At 60.2% G+C, this 19,038-nt stretch overlaps 2 protein-coding genes across 2 annotated transcripts; one reads left to right on the top strand and one right to left on the bottom strand.

Annotated features, from left to right (window-relative positions):
• Positions 1 to 1,149: 1,149 nt before the first annotated feature.
• Positions 1,150 to 5,071, top strand: PPIE (peptidylprolyl isomerase E). Its single transcript, XM_082329382.1, has 11 exons — positions 1,150 to 1,196; positions 1,270 to 1,368; positions 1,476 to 1,519; positions 2,154 to 2,180; positions 2,377 to 2,458; positions 3,053 to 3,153; positions 3,280 to 3,403; positions 3,487 to 3,672; positions 4,256 to 4,398; positions 4,489 to 4,831; positions 5,052 to 5,071. Exons 1-10 carry the CDS (start codon positions 1,166 to 1,168, stop codon positions 4,555 to 4,557), a joined length of 906 nt encoding a protein of 301 aa, XP_082185508.1. The 5' UTR covers positions 1,150 to 1,165; the 3' UTR covers positions 4,558 to 4,831; positions 5,052 to 5,071.
• A 2,030-nt stretch (positions 5,072 to 7,101) lies between these two features.
• Positions 7,102 to 19,038, bottom strand: LOC309598609 (bone morphogenetic protein 8A-like; the record flags this gene model as incomplete). Its single annotated transcript, XM_082329349.1, has 7 exons — positions 7,102 to 7,251; positions 8,640 to 8,750; positions 9,116 to 9,195; positions 9,838 to 10,032; positions 10,776 to 10,924; positions 11,478 to 11,670; positions 18,612 to 19,038. 7 exons carry the CDS (start codon positions 19,036 to 19,038, stop codon positions 7,102 to 7,104), a joined length of 1,305 nt encoding a protein of 434 aa, XP_082185475.1.

Genomic DNA, 19,038 nt, shown 5'->3' with positions numbered 1-19,038 from the left:
GTTGGTATTTTATACCCTGAAGTCGGCTGTGTTTTGGCAGTGGGGTTCATAAACGATTTGTAACCTATTTTGGGCGATCCTTTGGGATAAAAAGTGTTGTTCAAGTAAGTATATAGCGTGCAGCAATTCTGAAAGAAAGAGGAGTTGGACTCCACACTACAGCCGCTTCTGCGGAAGGAGCGTGGCCAGCTAAAACGCCTTTTTCACCCCGGAGGAGACGACGCCTGCTCCGTAGTGGAACTGAGGCTTCGTTTGTGTTTGGAAAACCCCAGGAGCGGGCGGACGGAGCGTCCCCGGAGAGCAGAAAGGGCTCCCGGCATCTCTGGCTGTAAGTACCGTGGTGTCCGTCCTGTTTTCCTCGTAAAACAAGCAAGAATCCCCCTTGAACACGGTGGTGATTTGCTCTGATTTTAAAAGGGAAGGGCCTGGCTCGTTCCTCGGCTCGGGCACCCGGGGAGCCCTGCGTCACTGAACAAATAACGAACCTGGCTTACCAAATGCAAAGAAAAAAATCCCAATAAACCCACCCAAATAAGACAGATCTGCTCCCTGCCACTGCCCGCTTCCCGAAAAAAGGTCTCTCCTCTTTGGAAAGATGTCCTCTGCCGCCCGATTCCCCGTGAAACCCAGCTCGGGATGCGACGGCGGCTCTGTGGGACGCAGTGCCTTCTGCAGGCCGAGAGCCCAGGGCTTCCATCGCCTCCCTCCCTCGGGCCAGGGCTCTCCCTGCCCCGGGGGTCGCTGACGATTTCTGCAAGGTTTGTCTTCAAAAATTTGAGATTTAAACACCAAAAAGAAAGGAGCAAGGAAGGGAAATGCTGGGCTGGTTCGTCTGTCTGTCGGGTATCGCCTCCGAGTGCCCCTCTCTCCCCTTGTCCCAGTTGTAGGGCAACGCGCGACCCCCAAGCAGCGTGGAAAACCAGCAAGTGAACAAAAGCAACCCCGCGTTTATTAGGGAAAAGCAACAGCCCTGATCTGTGAGCGGCCGGGCCGGTGCAACCACACATCCCCAGTCGCACAAGATTTTAAAAGCCTGCACGATTTCTGCGCGGTTTATCTTGAAAAATTTGAGATGGGAACCGCCCCCCCCCCCCGCTGCCGGGGAGGCCCCGCTCCCCCGCGGAAGGGCGGGCGCGGTTCCGGGGCGGGCCGGGCCGCGGGCAAGATGGCGGCCACCAAGCGGGTGCTGTACGTGGGTGAGTGGCGGGGCCGGGGGCTGCCCCCGGCGGGGCCGGGCTCCGCAGGCGGTGACCGCTGTCCGCCCCGCAGGCGGGCTGGCGGAGGAGGTGGACGAGAAGGTGCTGCACGCCGCCTTCATCCCCTTCGGGGACATCACCGACATCCAGATCCCGCTGGACTACGAGACCGGTGCGTGGAGGGGCCCGGCCGCGGGGCTCTGCCGGGGGGACGCGGCCCGGGGCCCGCTGTGGCTTCGCTGCCCGTGACCGCTTGCTTCTCTCTCTGTCCCTCTCCAGAAAAGCACCGGGGATTCGCCTTCATTGAATTTGAGCTCTCGGAGGTGAGAAAAGGGCAAATACTCGGGCCCTCCTCTTCCTCCCCCGGTGTTTCTGGGCTGGGTCCTCTTCCCGCTGGGTTGTGGGTTCCCCGCAGCGATGCAGGTGATGGGAGCAGGCGGGGGTCACCAGCCACAGCCTCGGATTGCCCTCAAGCAGGAGGAGCTGCCGTTCGGCCTTTCCAAATTCCCGCTTTTCCCATTTTCTTTGGGGCTGAAGCACGGCCGCCGGCGGCCCGAAGGGCTCTCCTGCTGTCCCGGGAGCTCAGCAGCAGTGGGTTTCTTGGCTTCATGGGCAGCACGGGCTGTCATATATTTGCCATCTTACAATCTGTTCTGGGCTTTATACACGAGATCTCTCCTCCTCGCTCAAATATTGGTGTAAGCGATGAAGCACCATACGTAAAATGGGTTTACTGGGTTGGTTGTGGGAAGGTGAACCAGCCCCAGGTGCTGGTTTGGATACGGCTCTTGCGAGATCCATCAGTTCTTACAGCCCTGGGGTAGATGAGGTTTAGGAAAACAGTCCTTTGGCAATCTTTATTGCAGTGAAATGCTGGGGGATATGTATGCTGAGCCTTGTTTTTAAAGGTAGAGAGAGAAGAAATGATAATAATGATTTTCTTTCACATTTTGGCAGGATGCAGCGGCAGCTATTGACAACATGGTACGGACTCTGTTCCCACCGGCCTGCGGAGACGCGTGGCTTTGCCGTCTTCCCGGTAGCACGGAGCGAGGCCCTGTGTGGCGTGTGCCACACAGAGAGCGCAAGCTCTGTTTTCCTCTGACCTCTGCAGGGATTTGGGGGGCACGGTGATTTTTTACCTTTTGGTGGGCTTTGTTCTGCTTTTTTTCCTCTGCAGAACGAGTCTGAGCTCTTCGGCAGGACAATTCGTGTGAACTTGGCCAAACCAATGCGAATTAAGGAAGGATCATCCAGGCCTGGTGAGTCGGTGCCCGGGAGAGGCGAGCATCCCCGTGGATGTTCAGAGCTTCGTGCATCAGCCTTTCTCTCTGGTTCCCCAGACCCTGAGGCAGAGATCTCTACTCTGCCTCCCATTTGGGATCTTGGGGATCTGAGCAGCATCTTGATAACCAAATAACCTAATAACCAAAAGTATCTCCCAGTTCCTTGGATGGAAATACTCCTGGCTGCACTTACATTTGCCTTTGTGCCCTCTGACGCAGGGCACAGCACGCACACACGTGGCAGGCAGAATTACCCGCATGTCTGGCCGCATCTGTAAAAGCGGATGGGGCCAAGGCCATCCCGAGCAATTGCCCTGCATGGGGGTTGTCGCAGGGAACAGAGCTTGCCCTGCCCGGTGATGTGCGGAGGAAGAAGGGATGACTTTGTCCCTTATTTCCCCGCACGCTGTGTCTTTTGGGGTAGGCTGCTGCCACCCGAGTGCTCCCACGCCTCGGCTGCCATCCTGCCGCCAGCACCGTGCTGCACCCTGACCCGTGCAGCCGCTGCGTGCTCACGCCTGGCTCTTTGGTTCGGTTCCTGTGCTCTAACCCTCCCTTTTGCCATCGCAGTTTGGTCAGACGACGACTGGCTGAAGAAGTTTTCGGGGAAGACTCTGGAGGAGAACACAGAGGAGGCAGGAGCAGAGGCCCCCAAACCAGAGGTGCAGGAGGTAGGAAAAACAACCGGAACCATCTGTATCCTTGCTGTCCCGAAGACTGAGAGCGTGGGGCCAGCCGTCTGTGGCGGCAGAGCAGAGGACTGTCATCTCAACTTGTTTTTTTCTTTTCCTGCCCAGGGCGAGCCTCCTGCCAAGAAATCGCGGGTCAACCCTCAGGTTTACATGGACATCAAGATCGGAAACAAACCCGCGGGGCGGCTGCAAATCCTCCTGCGCTCAGATGTGGTGCCCATGACCGTAGGTGAGGAGAGGGTCAGCCTCCCCAGCGTGGTGGCTTCCAGCTGCGACGCAGCTCTCACCTCTCTCCGCCTTGCCCCCAAACAGAGAATTTCCGCTGCCTCTGCACCCACGAGAAAGGCTTCGGCTTCAAAGGGAGCAGCTTCCACCGCATCATCCCCCAGTTCATGTGCCAGGCCGGCGACTTCACCAACCACAACGGCACCGGAGGCAAATCCATCTACGGGAAGAAGTTTGATGATGAAAACTTCATTCTCAAACACACGGGACCAGGTAGAGCCGTCTCCCCAGGCAGGGGCTGGAGAGCAAAATGGCTCACCATCATCTAGGGGCCACGCTTGGCTGTTTTGACCTAGACCGTGTTGATAGTAGCAGCCCTGAATTATAATCTACGCTGGCCAAATGCTTCTGCTGCAGTCAGACTGTTGCGTATCGCCGGCATTCAGCAAGCAGAAACGCGTTGTGTGCTCTCCATCCACACGCTGTTAATGTCCAGTATTACACAGCGGAGAAAGAGTTTCAAAGCTGCTTTCCGCTTTGATTTTAAAGGAGGAATGTTGCAGTGTGACTACGAAAAGCAGCAAAAAGCAAACAGGTTTATCTCCATACAAACAGCTTTTCTATTACTGCAACTAAAAATAGATGAGCAGTCTCCACCACTTTCCATCTTTCGTGCTTGCAAGTGTTTCTCAATGTAATTGGTTTCCAATAGTTTCTGTGGATTTTAATATTCAGAGGCTCTCCTAAAACTGGCAGCGTTTTGCGGGGCATGGGAATGGGTTTGGGTTGAAGTAGCGGCTCAGTGTGGAGCTCATCGCTCCCTCCCCAGCCATAACGCTGCACTTTTTGATCTCAGGGCTCTTATCGATGGCAAACTCTGGTCCAAACACCAACGGCTCCCAGTTTTTCATCACTTGCGATAAAACAGACTGGCTGGACGGGAAGCACGTGGTGTTCGGGGAGGTGACGGAGGGCATGGACGTGGTGCGGCAGATCGAGGTAGGTGCCGGCAGCAGGACGGTCGGGACAGAGCCGACCTTCCCGCCCTTCGACTTCGTGCCTTTAATTCCTGCTGCCCTTTTCTCAAAGGCTCAGGGCACCAAAGACGGGAAACCGAAGCAGAAGGTGATCATCTCGGACTGCGGGGAGTGCCCGTGAGCTCGGCTCTTGCAGGGAGCCGGCTGGGGTGAGCCTGGCCAGGAGGGGCCGGGGAGCGGCTGGGGTGGGACAGCCCCGCGACCCCCCAGCAGCGCCCAGCTCCGCGGCTTCTGTGGAAATTCCCCTGCCAAGCTTGGTGTGAACGTGCCTGCGGACAGCGCTGCGGGGGGCCGACCCACCCGAGGAGAAATCGCTTCAGCCTGCGCCGTCCTGCGCTGCCCCGAGCGGGGCAGGGCCGGTTCTGCTGCTGTGTTCCGGAAAGACTTTATCTTAGGTAAAAATAAAACCTAGTTTTAAAAATACCGAGGACCTACCCCTGGCTGTTGAATTCTCACCATGTGAAGATGGTCTTTGCTTTTGAGCAAAGATGCTTTTTTTTTTTTTGCATTTGCCCTCATCTTCTCAAATCCGATGCCTAAATCCTGGCTCCAGGGGAAGCTACCCGTGCCGGGGCAAGAGGAGCAGAGCCGAATCTCGTGCTTTTTCCGCAGCAGGGTCTCGTGGAGGTGTTTTTGGCGTGTCCCTGGCTCTGTAGTCTCATTTCCCATCAGCAGAGGGAGGCAGGCCCCTGGCTGGCGGCCGTCCTGCGGGGAAGCGAGCCTGCTCCAACTCCATCTCCATCCGAGAGGGAGGGCGTTCCTGGGGTGTTGAAGTGGGAGAACAAGGTCTGGACAAGGAGTTACCAGGAAACGAAGCAGCTCCTTGGGTGACAGAAGAAGAAAAAAAGAAGCGATGAGGCTGTAGGAAGGGGTTTAATTTCCAGACTCTGGTTTGCAGAGCGGGATAGACGCGTACATTTATGGCTCCCGTCAGCGGGTAGCTCTGGCCGTGCACCGTAAAGGGAGCCGCGTCGTTGGAAAGTGATTGATTTGGGGTTTGCTATGAAATGACGGCACTGGGTGCTTCTGGGAACGGGCGCGGGGAGGAAGGGCTGTGCGGTTCTGAGCTTGCGCAGGCGTTCGCCGGAGGGATGGGGCTGCCGGGCGGAGATGAGGTCAGGTGTGCGCGGCTGGGGCTTAGGGGAGGCTTTTAAAATCTTGTGCGACTGGGGATGTGTGGTTGCACCGGCCCGGCCGCTCACAGATCAGGGCTGTTGCTTTTCCCTAATAAACGCGGGGTTGCTTTTGTTCACTTGCTGGTTTTCCACGCTGCTTGGGGGTCGCGCGTTGCCCTACAACTGGGACAAGGGGAGAGAGGGGCACTCGGAGGCGATACCCGACAGACAGACGAACCAGCCCAGCATTTCCCTTCCTCGCTCCTTTCTTTTTGGTGCTTAAATCTCAAATTTTTGAAGACAAACCTTGCAGAAATCGTCAGCGACCCCCGGGGCAGGGAGAGCCCTGGCCCGAGGGAGGGAGGCGATGGAAGCCCTGGGCTCTCGGCCTGCAGAAGGCACCGCGTCCCACAGAGCCGCCGTCGCATCCCGAGCTGGGTTTCACGGGGAATCGGGCGGCAGAGGACATCTTTCCAAAGAGGAGAGACCTTTTTTCGGGAAGCGGGCATTGGCAGGGAGCAGATCTGTCTTATTTGGGTGGGTTTATTGGGATTTTTTTCTTTGCATTTGGTAAGCCAGGTTCGTTATTTGTTCAGTGACGCAGGGCTCCCCGGGTGCCCGAGCCGAGGAACGAGCCAGGCCCTTCCCTTTTAAAATCAGAGCAAATAAATAACTTAATTGTGCAAATAGCACGGGGAAGCTGCCCGGTGCCGTGAGCCCAGGGGAAACACCCACCGGTGAGCGCCGCCGCTCTCCCAGCCGGGGAGACACCTAAACCTGACCTAAACCTCACATCCCAACGCTTTGGCGGGGCTTATTTTCAAGCAAACAGGTCCAATTTTAGCCAATCCAGGGTATTTTTTTCATTGCGAAATCCCATCTGCCGAACAGAGCGCTGCTGTGCTGTGACATTTATTAAAAAACAAACAGCAAGAGAAACTGCGTGTTTACTTTCCAAACTAGGCGTTTATTTTATAACAGTGTCATAGCTCAATATGGACATTTTATTTTTTTTCCAACTGGCTGAGTTTCGTGAACTTTAAGTAAACAGGAGCGGGTTTGTCAGCCAGCTACTTAATTGGCTGACGGTGTTTTCATTAAGGGAATTAAAAGCGCTGGTTAGAGGCGAGTGAGACGTACAGGGCTAGAAACAGCTCCGGCCCGGCGCGGCGCGGGTGCCGCCTGCCTTGTGCCGGTTGCCCCGCAGCCCGAAGCGCCTCTGCGCCCGCCGGAGCCGGCAGCAGCCTGCGAGCCGGCAGCGCGGGGGGCAACACCACGGCCGCGAACAAAACGGCCGCGTAACCGGCCACAAATCCTCTTTCCTGGATGGATATGTATATATACGTGTGGGTCCCATTAAGCGTAGTAAGAGAATAAAAGTTTTCTATTATTTACATCCACTTCTAGGATGGGGTGGGAGGGATTTCTTTTGATTATTTATTGTTATTAACGGACTTTGCTGTGATGCAGCCCACGAAGCTCCTCGTCCACACGCGCAGCAGAAACCCAGCGTCGCGTGGCTCTGGCGGGGCCGGGGTGGGACCCGGCCCTCAGTGGCAGCCGCAGGATTTCACCACCATGTTGCGGTGCTTCTTGAGGATGACGTTGTTGTTGCTGTCGTAGTAGAGGACGGAGGTGGCGCTGAGCTTGGTGGGGGCACAGCACGCCTTGGGCACGGCCTCGGGCTTCATCAGGTGGACCTGGGGGATGGATGGAGCCCGTCAGCGCCGGCGAACGCGGCTCCGGGCAGAAGAAAAAGCATCAAACCAGCTCTTAACTGCAAAAAGCCTGGGTGAATGGGGAGATTATTTCCAGCTTTTTGCAAAAATATTTATTCTAAACTCTGGGCAGTCCTTGCTGAAGTTTATATTGGATCGGGGTTCGTGGCACTGCGTGGGCCAGGCAGCCCCTTCGTTAATTTGGGATTTCTGGGCCCTTTTCTCACTGTAAATAGGCAAATGGCTAAAAAAAAAGAATAGGGCAGCGCAAGTCTGGCTCCTGTGTGGGTGGGGGGTGCGGGATGCTGTTGCAATAGAGATTCTCCGTCAGGGCTCAGTTCTGCCCCAAATTTAACACATTGCACTCAAATCTTAAGTACACAACGCCTTTCTGAGCACAACTCTCCTTCGGCTCCTCCACCCCCTGCTCAGGACACGCATTATCCCAGCAATTTGCCGTAAAATGTAAGCTGGGAGGTTTGCAGGCTGCTGGACGCACGCAGCCCTCGCCGGCTTTACCCGACATGTGCGATTAATTTATTGCAGGGGCAGCCGAGCTCTCCTACTTCGGAAGTCCGGTGTTTTTGCTGTCAAACCCTGCTATTTGCAGCACCGGCCGGGGCTGGCACGGCTCCGCGGCCGCGTTTGCCCCGGTGCTTCCCAGAAGAGCCGGATCCAGGCGCCAGGTGATTCACATCCTGCCCAAACGGCTCCGGTTTGGGAAGAGCGTTGGGTTTAGGGGTGACGGGTGGGCGTAGGGGGGAAGGGGACCCCTCCCCACCGCTGCCAGCATCGTGCTCAGCCCCGGACGGGGCCTCTGGCAGCTTTGTCAATGCAAAAATTAAACCCTGCCAGGCAACACCTTCAAAGGCTCCAGCGAGGGCTCGGTGTTCCCTGTAATTAACCGCCATCACCGGAGCCAGTGTGACTCTGCCATTGGGAAATCAAACACTCACAGGGCAGGAAATTCCAGAAATTAAAGCACTGGTTGGGATGCAGGGTGGGTTTGGGAAAAACGGGGCATTAAAGCCGCCCTGCTTCAAATATGCTGAGCGCAACGCTTGGGCGCTGAGCCACGGCGGTGATTCGTGGGACCTCGGGTGAAACCCTCGTGCACGGCTGGCGAGGAGGATGCGCGGGCGACGCCATGCCCTTGCCCACCAGCTGACGGGGAAGCACCCATCCGGATGCGCACGCACCCACCCACGCTTTCGTGGCAGCTGGAGCTAAACTGCACCCTCCGACCTAAACGCTCCCAAGGCGAGGCGTACCCAGCCCCAAACCCAGCTCTCCGTCGGGACCCGCCGGGCTCCGAGCGCTCCCCCAGGCCCCCAGCATCCCCCCGGCGCTGCCCTCGCGGTTGCACTGACCAGGGACTGCAGGATGGCGTGGTTGGTGGCGTTCATGCAGGAGTCCAGGGGGAAGGCGCACTCCCCCTCGCAGTAGTAGGCTGAGTACCCCTGCGGGGCGATCACCCAGTCCTGCAAAATAAGGGGTTGCACCGGTTATGCCGTGGGCTTCACCCTTCCTGCGCCCCTTCATCCGTTCCCCACCTGCAAAAACAACCCAGCCGGCTCCTCCCCGGGTGGCTGTGCCAGCAGCAAGGGTTTATTTTGATTTTTTGGACTGAGCTATGAGTTGTTCGGGGTCACCAGTGGGGTTTGGGGTTGTGGCAGTTCATGTTTGCCTTCCCAGCTCCCGGGATGGGGCTGTGGCAGCTCCCAGCTGCCCTGCACTGCTCGCACGGTGCGGATTGCTTCATGGGCAGGAGAAGCCGGGCTGAGAGGGAGCCCCGGGGGGAGGACGATGGGGTTTTTTGCATTTAATTCTCCCGGTAGACAAGTACCAGCCAGCCGAGGTCCTGAAAGCTGACGTAGAGCTCGTGGCGCCGGCAGACCTGCCGCCCGTCCGCGGCGTGGACATCGTCTGCGGGAGAAGGGGACAGGCAGCATCAGCCCCGTGGTGCCAGCATCCCGACCACCCCCCCGCAGCCAGCCCCGCTCAAGGGTGGGATTGAACAGAACTGCGGTTAGGCCAGCGTTAGTCCTCCGTGAAGCTGGAAAGAAGCTTTAGACCAGCCTGAAATTTCTTGCTCCAACACCGGGACGAGGGGACTCGGCCTGGGAAGGGCTAAACCCCAGCTCTGCTCATGGCGGAGTTGGCTTCGAGGGTTTCCCAAGGTAAATGGGTTCGGGAGAGCTGGGGCTTCTCACTCCCCTCCTGCCTGAGTGGCTTCCCGGGGCCGTGACACCCTCCCGGGGTGATGCGTGGAGCAATGATGCAAACCGAGGGCAATGATGCAAAAAGTCCAATATTCAGGTACCCCGAAACCCCCCCCAAAACCCCGTCCCCTCGAGGGCGCCAGCCCCAGCCCCACTGCACCTCCTGAACTGCAAACAACCCCAATCCTAAAAACCCAGAGCTCTTCGCTCTGCTCCCCGGGCTGCGTTTCTGGGCCAAAATCGGGATTCCTTGCAAGACAAGGTACTAAAATAGATCCCTCGATCATGGCAACAGCAGAGCCCATTTTTTTTGATAAGGGTCGCTTCTTACCCCACGGGTTCTTACCAAAAATTCCCGGCAGCTTGTTTGGATGTGGGAGGTCGTTGGTTTTCTTGGGCTGCCGCCTCCTCGGGGGCTTGGCCGCCCGCGTAACGCGTGCGGGGCTGGGGCTCGCCCGGAAAAACGTCACCATGAAGGGCTGCTTGGAGCGGGGCCCCCGGCGCCCCAGCAGCCCCGCCGAGCCCGGGTCGACGCTGTGCCCTGCAGGGACGGCACCACTCGGTCGGTTAAAGCGAGGAGGAAAAAAATACAGAAGGAAATTTGCAGCACAGAGCTGCGGTTTCGGCATCCTGAGTAGCTGGAGCCCTCCAGGAGCTCCTGCTCTGCTTCCCCCCCGGGCGGGCGTATGATGGGCTGCTCACAGAGGTGGCACGGCCTCAGCCTGCGCGGCCACCACCACGCGATGGTCACGTAGGGCGATTCAAGGAGAAAAACCAAGTGAGACCCAAGCAACTGATTTTTTTTTTTTTTTCCCTTTCATCCCTGGAGAGGGAAGCTCAGCTGCGAGGGACGGGGATGGATGGGGCACCAACGGCTGCGATTTCCCCCTCCATGGGAGCGGAGATGCTTTGTGTGCCTGCACACCTGCGAAAGGCACCTTTGGAGCAGATTTGCCCCCTTGGTGAGAAGAGGGTTAATCCTCCAGCGCACACGCACAAGGCTCCTCCAGGTAAGGAGTTCATTAAGCGCTGACGGGGTTATTACAGCCCACACCAGGAACCCCATTAGTGTGAAGGCCTTTGGGAGGCTTCGCCATCAGGGCTTGCCTGCAACTCCAGCGCTGCCGACTTCTGGCGCCCGCTGTTCTCCATCACAGCTGGAAATTTAAAATTGCAGCCAGAAGAACCCTCCCCGCTGCCTGCCACGGCACCAAGAGGGGAGACGAGGGCTCCGGTTCCTGGGGATTTGGCCCCAAACGCTGCGGGGAGGCTGGCCAGGCTTACCGTCAGCCGTCTCCACGTAGAGTCGCAGCCCCAGGTTGTATTTCCGATCCACTAACCAGTGGTTGCTGGCGGCCGTGACGTCAAATACCAGCCAGCCCTCGGTCCCGGCATGCAGGTCCTGGATATCCAGCAGGAACAGGTCAGACTCCCTGTGGAAATAGGGGGAAAAAAACCCGAGCAGGTGAGTAACAGTCCCCAAAGGGCACCGGCACCAGCGATAATTCACAGAAATGAGTCCTCGGTGCCTGTGTCCATACAGGTCCCGGCACAGCAGCGTCAGGATGGCGGCTGTCGGTGCCTCCGGCTGTGCCGCACATGATGGTGGCACCCTGGCAGCTGCCCTGGGAAAAGCATCCTGCTGGCCCCGGCCGAAGGGCTGGCGTGTGACATTGCCCGGTGGGAAGCGTGGGAACAGCCAGCTACGGCGGTGCTGCTTCCCTCGGCATTTGCGTGGTGCTGGGAAGGGAAAGTGCTGGGGCTGGTGCTCACCGGGGGCCCCATCCCCATCCCCATCCCTCTCCCCATCCCCATCCCTGTCTCCTTCCTCATGCCCATCCCTGTCCCTGTTTCCATCGCTATCCTCCCCATCCCCGTCCCCATCCATGTCTCCATCCTCATCCCCATCCCTGTCTCTATTCCCATCCCCATCCCCACCATCTTCATTCCCATCCTCATCCCCATCCCTGCCTCTGGCCCCGTCACCTGTTGGAGTGCTCGGCGGCGATCTCGTAGATGCTGACGTGGAGGGTGGTGTTGGCGTGGCGGGTGACACCCCGCGCCTTGTAGATGCGAAACTCGGCAGCCGTCACTGACTCGCCCGTGGGCACCTGGGTCAGGTCGAATCTGAACTCCTTCCAGTACGGCTTTGGCGAGAAGATGTCCCGGTCCTGCTCGACTGCGGAGCAAAGGGGTCAGGGAGGGCTGTGCCGGGCCCTCACCGTGCCGCCGGCCACCCTGACGGGCTGACCAGAGCCTGCAGCCCCCCGCCGAGTCCCACCGGCCCCATTTGCCCCCGATTTGGGGACAAACCCCGCTGGCTCCGGGCCCCTCGCCCCGCTGAGCTCTCGGCTGCTGCTGCAAATTCCCATCTCTCCCCTCCCGAGAGTTCAAATCCTGATGCAACCCCCCCATTTCTGCACAATCCCCCCAACTTCATTTTGCTGCAAACCCACCAGCCCCCCAGCCCTCGTTCTTTATTATTAAGAAAAATAAAAATAAAAAGCACGAAGGCTTGGCTGTGGTGGGTGCACAGAGAAGCTGCCCCGTGGTTTAGGGGCTGCAGCCCTTTGTGCGTCTCCGAAGGGTGAAAACCCCACCCAAAACCCCGCGTTTTGGGGTCAGAGGGGCAGGAATCGGGGTTTTTGCAAGCTTTTCTGGCAGCAGGACAAAGCCTGGGCAGGCCGGGGCTCGCGGGGCCGTCGCCGGGCGTCACGGGTCCCTCTCCCCTGAAAACAGAAAGATTTGCAGCCTACGGGAGATGGGGGGGATTTGTCAGGTCTCTGCTCCGTAAAAATAAAACCTTGCTTTTTACTGAAAATACTGACTTTCTGCAGAAATCTAGTGCATGTTGGGAAGGGAAAAAATCTGGTGATTCTTTTTTTTTTATATGAAGTCCATAAAGAAAAGCCTGCCGTCTCTCTTTACAGTAAGGCAGCCCCACACAGTTTCTCTAATATGTAATTATTTTCTTCAAATTGTTCTTTAAAAATATTCCAGGCTGCCATGACTGAATATAATTAAAGTGATTAAAGCTCCCCCTGCTTCAGGCACAAAAGCAATGTAACAAATCTGACCCGGCGCTTACTTTTAAAAATAAAACAAACAAATAATTAAATATAAAATAAAAACGCATGTTTTAAATGCAATTTTTAACTGATTCCAGGGGAGAAAAAAAAAAACATTCCAAATTTAATACGCCATAAAGTGGCCGTCCCCGTTTATACAGGGGGAGCAGCGTGGTGCAAGTCTCCAAACGGAATGATGAGATTTTAATTATGCATCCATGGATTTTTTTTTTCCTTCTTTTTTTTTTTTTTTAAAAAAAAAAGCCCTACATTCCCTCCAGCTACTGGGCTCACCACAAGCTATGTTATAAAAAAAGCCCAGGGCCAGGCGGGCCGGGGCGGCTGCGGAGAGCGCTTCCTGCTGCGGCGGGGCGGCTGCCAGCCGCGGGCGGGAGGGTGCTGCGGGGCGCCGGATCGGGCCCGCGCACCCTGCGGCCCCCCACCCCGCTGCAGCCCCTCGGGAGCACCCGACCCCGCTGCAGCCCCTCGGGGCTCCCCGGCCCTTTTCTGCATTTCCATTTCATCCACTGACCCATCGCTGCTGGTTTAACGCTGCTGGGCCATCAAAGATGCTGCTGAGGCCGCCGATGCCTCACGGCTCTTGGAAAAAAATCCCTAAATCCCCCCAAAACACAAGCAGAGGAATCCCCTCCTTTTTTTTTTTCGCCCATTGATAACCGGCAGGTCCTGCGGTGGGTCACCCAGGTACAAAGCGCTGTCCCCTCGGGTATTTTCGGTCACCCGGGTATTTCAGGGGTCACCCCTTTGCCCGCTGGCATCAGGCGAGACCCAACCAGACTGATCACTGGCTGGGAAATCACCGCGCTCCTCGCTCGAGCGATGCTGCGGTGCCGCTCGGGTGGAGCCGGGGACGGGCGGGGGGGTTTGTGGCAGAGCCGAGGAGGTCACAGGGACCCAGCGACACAGAAAAGGACCCCGGAGTGATTTTTTTGGCCCCGGAGAAGGGTGAAAACCTTTGCTAAAGCAGTGGTTTGCTATGAAATCTTCCCCTCTGTGCGCTGTGGAGGTGCTGGAGGAGGCGGGGGCCGAAGGCAGAGGAGGGCGAGCTGGCAGGGAGGGGAGCCCAGGGAGAACCTGGCCGGGGATGAGAACTGCGCAGGGAGACCACACTTAGCGGTGCCCCTTGACGAATGAAATGAGCTGGACTTAACAGCAAGCTGCCTGGTATTTGGGGTGAGAGACGAGGAGGAATCCCTGCTTTCTCCCCCTTTGTGTGGAGCAGAGGAGGGAACCCCCAAGGGCGAAGCATCCTCTCCTGCGGCGACACGGGGCAAGCGCGGCAGAGGAGGGCGATGGGGACGGGACCGGCTGCGCGGCGTTTAGCGAACAGCGACCTGGGCTGACGATCAGCAGGTTGGGGGAGGTTTAATACACCCCTCTTTTCTGGCAAAATTATAAACGGCTACAAAATGATGACCATGCAGTGAGGGAGCGCGTGTCGCATCCCGAAAGCACCCAGTGCCTCTTGCCCAGGCAGAAAAGTGGGTGCTAAAACGCTGCCGGTGCTGGGGGTGTGCGGGCAACGGGCCCTCCCCGGCCGGCCAGGAGCCCGTCGCGCCTGGGAACCTGCTCCTGATTCGAGGCGGGTTGACTCAGCCGCGCTGCCAACCCTCAATTATCTGTGGGCGGATTATCCGGATTGCGGATGAGACACTAAAAACACCCAACCCAAGCTCTTTGCTCTCCTTGCCCCCTCCTTCGGCGTTTACTGTCTCGCCCCTACGAGCTGCTGCGTCTTTCCCCAAAGCTGAATGCCACAACTATGCCCTGCGCTCCCACCACCCCCAAAACAATAACAAAAATATACTATACGTATATATAAATGGCTGTGGGGCCACGCAACCCCTGGCAGGGGATGCCCAGCTGTGTCTCCCAGCTCCCAGTCTCTTCCCAGTCTCTTCGCAGAGATGGGGCGATGGGGCCGCCCGCCCTTCGGCCTGCTCCCCAGGTTATTTTTAGCTGCACTTTTTTATTGTAAACTTTCTCTGTTTCTATAAACGGCGCATCAGTCGTAATTACTGGTCCTGGCTGCTCCCAATGGTCCCCATGATCATTTCAGACACTAAATTAAAAGGAAATGCCAGGATATTCAACCACATCAAGTGCTCTGAATCCCAAAATAGGTTTAAAGGAGATGGAAGGAAGATGTTATCCTTCGCTTGCAAGCAGGAAAAAATAAGCTTTCCGAAGCGGAGAGGGAGTTAGGAGTTATCCCAAGTGCTGCGAAATGCAGCCGAGCCTCTGCCAGGCTCCCGCTTTGTCTGACGGGCGCTTGCTCCGTCCTCCCAGGAGCCGCAGGACACGGGGCTCGGCACCGCGCACCCCCAGCCCGGCTGCGAGGCAGCCGCGGCCCCCGCTTGTGTCCCCCCGCTCCAGGGCCAGCCGAGAGCACGGTGCCGCAGGTGGAGCCCAGGGGATTTTATTCGCAAAGCTTTTCCCATTTAAAACGCACGGCGGGTGCGTACAGAGCACCGACACCTCTGCACGGGCTCATTCCGCGCTGCCGGAAAATCTGCCGCGCGTCCCTCGGCTGCGCCGGGTTTTCTGGTGGAGCCAGCACGGATGCCCGGAGGAGGAGGAGGCACAAATGGCTGCAAAATGAAGTCAGGAGTGCGAAAATCCTGACCCTGCTGCTGGCAGCAGTGGGATCTCAGTGCTCATTGTGTGGGGGCGAGGGCGAGCACCCGCTGGGGCGCCGAGGCCGGCAGCGGGCGATGCTCTGCAGCGTGGGGAGCGGAGCAGCACACCCCAGCTCCCTGGCCAAATTAGAGAGGTTGCTGTGAGCTCCCACCCGGCGCTAATGGCTCCTTGCAGCGCCCGGGGCACCGCATCTATTTTTTGCAAAGGTGCTGCCCTGCCTTCCTCCCGCAGTGCTCCCCGGGAAGCAAATCCGGTGAAGCCAGGGTTTGCCAGAAAGCCGCGGGCAGAGCTGCCTCGCTGCTTCATCCGAAGGGGCCGCGGGGGGAGTCCGGCCACATCCCGGGGAGGGAAAGGGAGGACGTGCGCGCTGTGGTGCTGCCGGCGGTCGCGGGGGGCTCGGGCACGCCGCGGCCCTGCCAGCCTCCTCCTCGCCTTCCCGTTACAAGCCTCTCTGCTCCGTGATTATACCCTGCGCGGAACCGTGACTCACAGCCGGTGGCTCAGCCCTGGCCCAGAAGAAATCTCAAAGCCCAGCCTTACCCCAGGCTTAAAAATACAACCCACCTGACTCCTTCCGTGAGCGCACAGAAATAGCACGGGTCAGGTTATACGAAGTGTTTCATCTTCACGCTGAGGGGCAGCGAACAGGACGGGACGGGTGGCTCCATCATCACCAAACCCAACCGAAGGTGCCCGGTGGCCGCCCATTGCCCGGAGGCCCTCGCTGCTCCCGGCCGGCAGGCAGGCAGGGCGCTCTGCCCGCCCAAACCGGGCCGTGTTCGGGAGCCGGGGAGGTTTGTCATTTCCCCTTCCCAGAAAAAGCAGGTGTGCCGTTGGGAGCCGCGCTCCGGCCCGGCTCACACAGGGCGACGTGGGGTGGCTGGGAGCAAAGAGGTCCAAGTGCCCAATGGAGCAACGACTCACCCCATTTGCATGCCCCATCAGGGTAATTGCGCAGCAAATTATGCATGCAAATGAAAGCTAGCCTTCTCCCACAAAAATTTATTTAATTAACATGAAGGGGCTGATGAAGCCACAGAAATCAAAGCCATTCAAATTGAAGGCTGGAACTCTGTTTCCCCAACTCTCCCTGCTGTCCCAGGAGCTGTGCCAGCACCCCTGCACCAGCACCCCAGTGCCAGCACCCCAGTGCCAGCACCGACGCCTGCCGGGCAGCTCCCCCCACCATCCCACCCTGGCTGTCATCAAACCTGGCCATTTTAAAGCACTTTTTCGTGCTTGTGTGGTCTTGAGTGCTGAAGGCGCTGGGCTTTGGTGCCCCAGCACTGCCTCCCTCGGTCCTGGCTGCCCTGGGCCGCTGAGCCCCCACGGCCCCAAGGGCTCCAGACGGGCGCTGGGTGCTGGGTGCCTGCATCCACGCGTGGCAGAGGGAATGTAAGCATGGATGGAGAGGGCTTGGGCGATGCCTCCACGGCCCTCCCTCACCCCTGGACGCGAGGGTGCAGGTCCCCTCCCTGCCGGGGCTCCCGGGGGCTCTCCCCATGCTCAGAGCACTGGCTGGGGGGGGACCCCTGCAGGGCCCGGAGGGGTGCGGGGGAGGAAAGGGGCCCTGGGGGTGCCACGGTGAGGCACCTTCCCATCGCGTGCCCCTTGGCACACCACGGTGCAGCAGCCGAATCCAGCCTTGCTCTCCCCGAGCCCAGGACACTAGCCACATCCACAGCTCGTGGGCCAGGACACTGCTCCGGGCTTACTGACACCCCCCTGCCCCGCACCTCGGCCCCCAGCCTTTGCACCAATGCTCCCCAAAAGCCTTGTGCTTGGCCCGGGCAGGGACACCCGAACACCCCTTAAAGCAATGAGTGGAGGCAGGGAAAAGCTCCGTATCCGACCGCCCGGTCTGCTCATCCTGCTGGCTCCAGGCCACCCCAGTGCCTGCCCTCGTGAGGGGACCCCTCGTGCCCCGAGTGCTCGTGGCCCCGCTGACGCTGGCTGGAAATAGCTCTGCTTTCGCTGCCGCTCGTGCAACCGCCTGGGACTAGGACGGTGGCTGGAGCCCGGCATTGCTCAGTAACCAGCTGGCCGGGATTCCAGCAATCACCAGCAACCTGGAGGATTTTATGCTGAGCCGTGATTCAGTGTCCCACCGCGGGTACTTCGGTCCACCCTGCTGCTGACACGAGAGCTGCTGTCCTGCCCGCGCGCCCCGCCACCGGTTCCCGTCTGCCCACCGAAATGGGGCGCGCAGAGCAGGACGAGCCTGCCTCATCCCGCGGTGGCCTCCAGCCTCCCTCCGCTGCCCTGCGATGGGGACGGCGCTGGGGGGAAGCAGCCCAGTTCATTGCAACTGGGGGAGAAGCTCACCGAGTTGACCCAGCTTGGCCCCAGCCCTCCGGCCCTCAGCCCACCCTCGCTCCGGGACTTTCCCCCTCTCCATCTCCACGTTTTTAAGCGGAGCTGGGTTCCGCGCCGAGGCTGCGCGCAGCCCGCCGGGGCCCACGGCGGCTCTCCCCCAGCACCCAGGGTGCAGCCCCGCGGCCGCTGCCTCCCTCACGGCCGCTCTCCCGCTGGAGTTAAGCTCAGCTCTGTGCAAAGGAGGCTTTTCTGGGCAGGGCCCCGCTGAGGAAGCACCCGGGGCCCGAGGATGCTCGGGGCTGCCAGTACAGCAGCTCCGCTCCCCTGCCCGCCGCGGGCAGCGGGGCTCCGCGCCGTGCCCAGCCCCGGCGGTGCGGCCGCCGCAGCCCCGGGCGCCCCGTCCCGCCCTCCGCTGCTCCCCGGTGCCTCCCGATGCCTCCCGGTGCCTCCCGGTGCCTCCCCGGTGCCTCCCGGTGCCTCCCCGGGGCTGCGGGCGGCACCCCCGAGCGCCCCGGGGCGATGCGCTGCCCTGTGCGGGGCTCGGCCGCCGCCTCCGCGCCCGGGGCTCCCGAGTCCGCCGGGTCCTGCCCGTGAGACCCGGTCTGCGCAGCTCCCCCCGGTCCCTCCGTGCGCCCCGGTCCCCCGGTCCTGCCCGAGCCGCCTGGATCCTGCCCGTGCACCCCGGTCCCCCCGGTGCCCCCGCAGGCTCCGGTCCCTCCGGTCCCCCCGCAGGCTCCGGTCCCCCCGGTCCTGCCAAAGCCGCCTGGATCCTGCCTGCACGCCCCGGTGTCCCCGCAGGCTCCGGTCCGCCCGGTGCGCCCCAGTCCCCCCGCACGCCCCGGTGCCCCCGGTGCCTCCTCAGGCTCCGGTGCTCCCGGTGCCGCCTCATGCCCCGGTGCCCCGCACGCCCCGGTCCCCCCGGTGCCCCCGCAGGCTCCGGTCCCCCCGGTGCCCCGCACGCCCCGGTGCCCCCGCAGGCTCCGGTCCCCCCGGTGCCCCGCACGCCCCGGTGCCCCCGCAGGCTCCGGTCCCCCCGGTGCCCCGCACGCCCCGGTGCCCCCGGTGCCGCGCTCACCCATATTGACGAGGCTGACGACGGTGTCGGCGCGGCTGACGACGCTGCCGGGCGGGGGGCTCTGGGTGCTGAGCCCGGTGAGCACCGGCCGCGACACCGCCGCCTCCTCCTCCTCCTCCGCCTCCTCCTCGCCGGCCACGGCGTGGTAGAGGTCGAGCATGAAGAGCGGCGCGGCGGCGGCGGGGGCGCGGGCGGCGGCGGGGGCGCGGGGCCGGGGCCGGCCGGGCAGCCCCAGCACGGCCAGGATCTCCCGCTGCAGGTCGCGCCGTTCGCCGCCGCTCAGCCGCCGCTGGAGGAAACCGGCGGCGTGGAGGCGGCGGCGGAGGACGCTGCCGCTGCCCAGCTGGCAGAGCACGGCCGCCGCCCACAGCAGCGCCAGGGCCCCCAGCGGACCCCGGCCCGCCGCCGCCCCGCGCCCCGGCCCCAT

This window comes from Platalea leucorodia, assembly GCF_965183815.1.
Source record: "Platalea leucorodia genome assembly, chromosome: 18".
In the NCBI taxonomy this organism is placed as follows: Eukaryota; Metazoa; Chordata; class Aves; order Pelecaniformes; family Threskiornithidae; genus Platalea; species Platalea leucorodia.
This window is presented reverse-complemented; position numbering and strand designations above follow the sequence as displayed.

Bases quoted from the DNA above. Each gene is read 5' to 3' on its own strand.
- PPIE (XM_082329382.1), top strand. From the start codon at position 1,166: ATGGCGGCCACCAAGCGGGTGCTGTACGTGG. The intron at 2,181-2,376 runs GTACGGACTCTG...TTTCCTCTGCAG, and splicing joins CGGCAGCTATTGACAACATG to AACGAGTCTGAGCTCTTCGG. The intron at 2,459-3,052 runs GTGAGTCGGTGC...TTGCCATCGCAG, and splicing joins GGAAGGATCATCCAGGCCTG to TTTGGTCAGACGACGACTGG.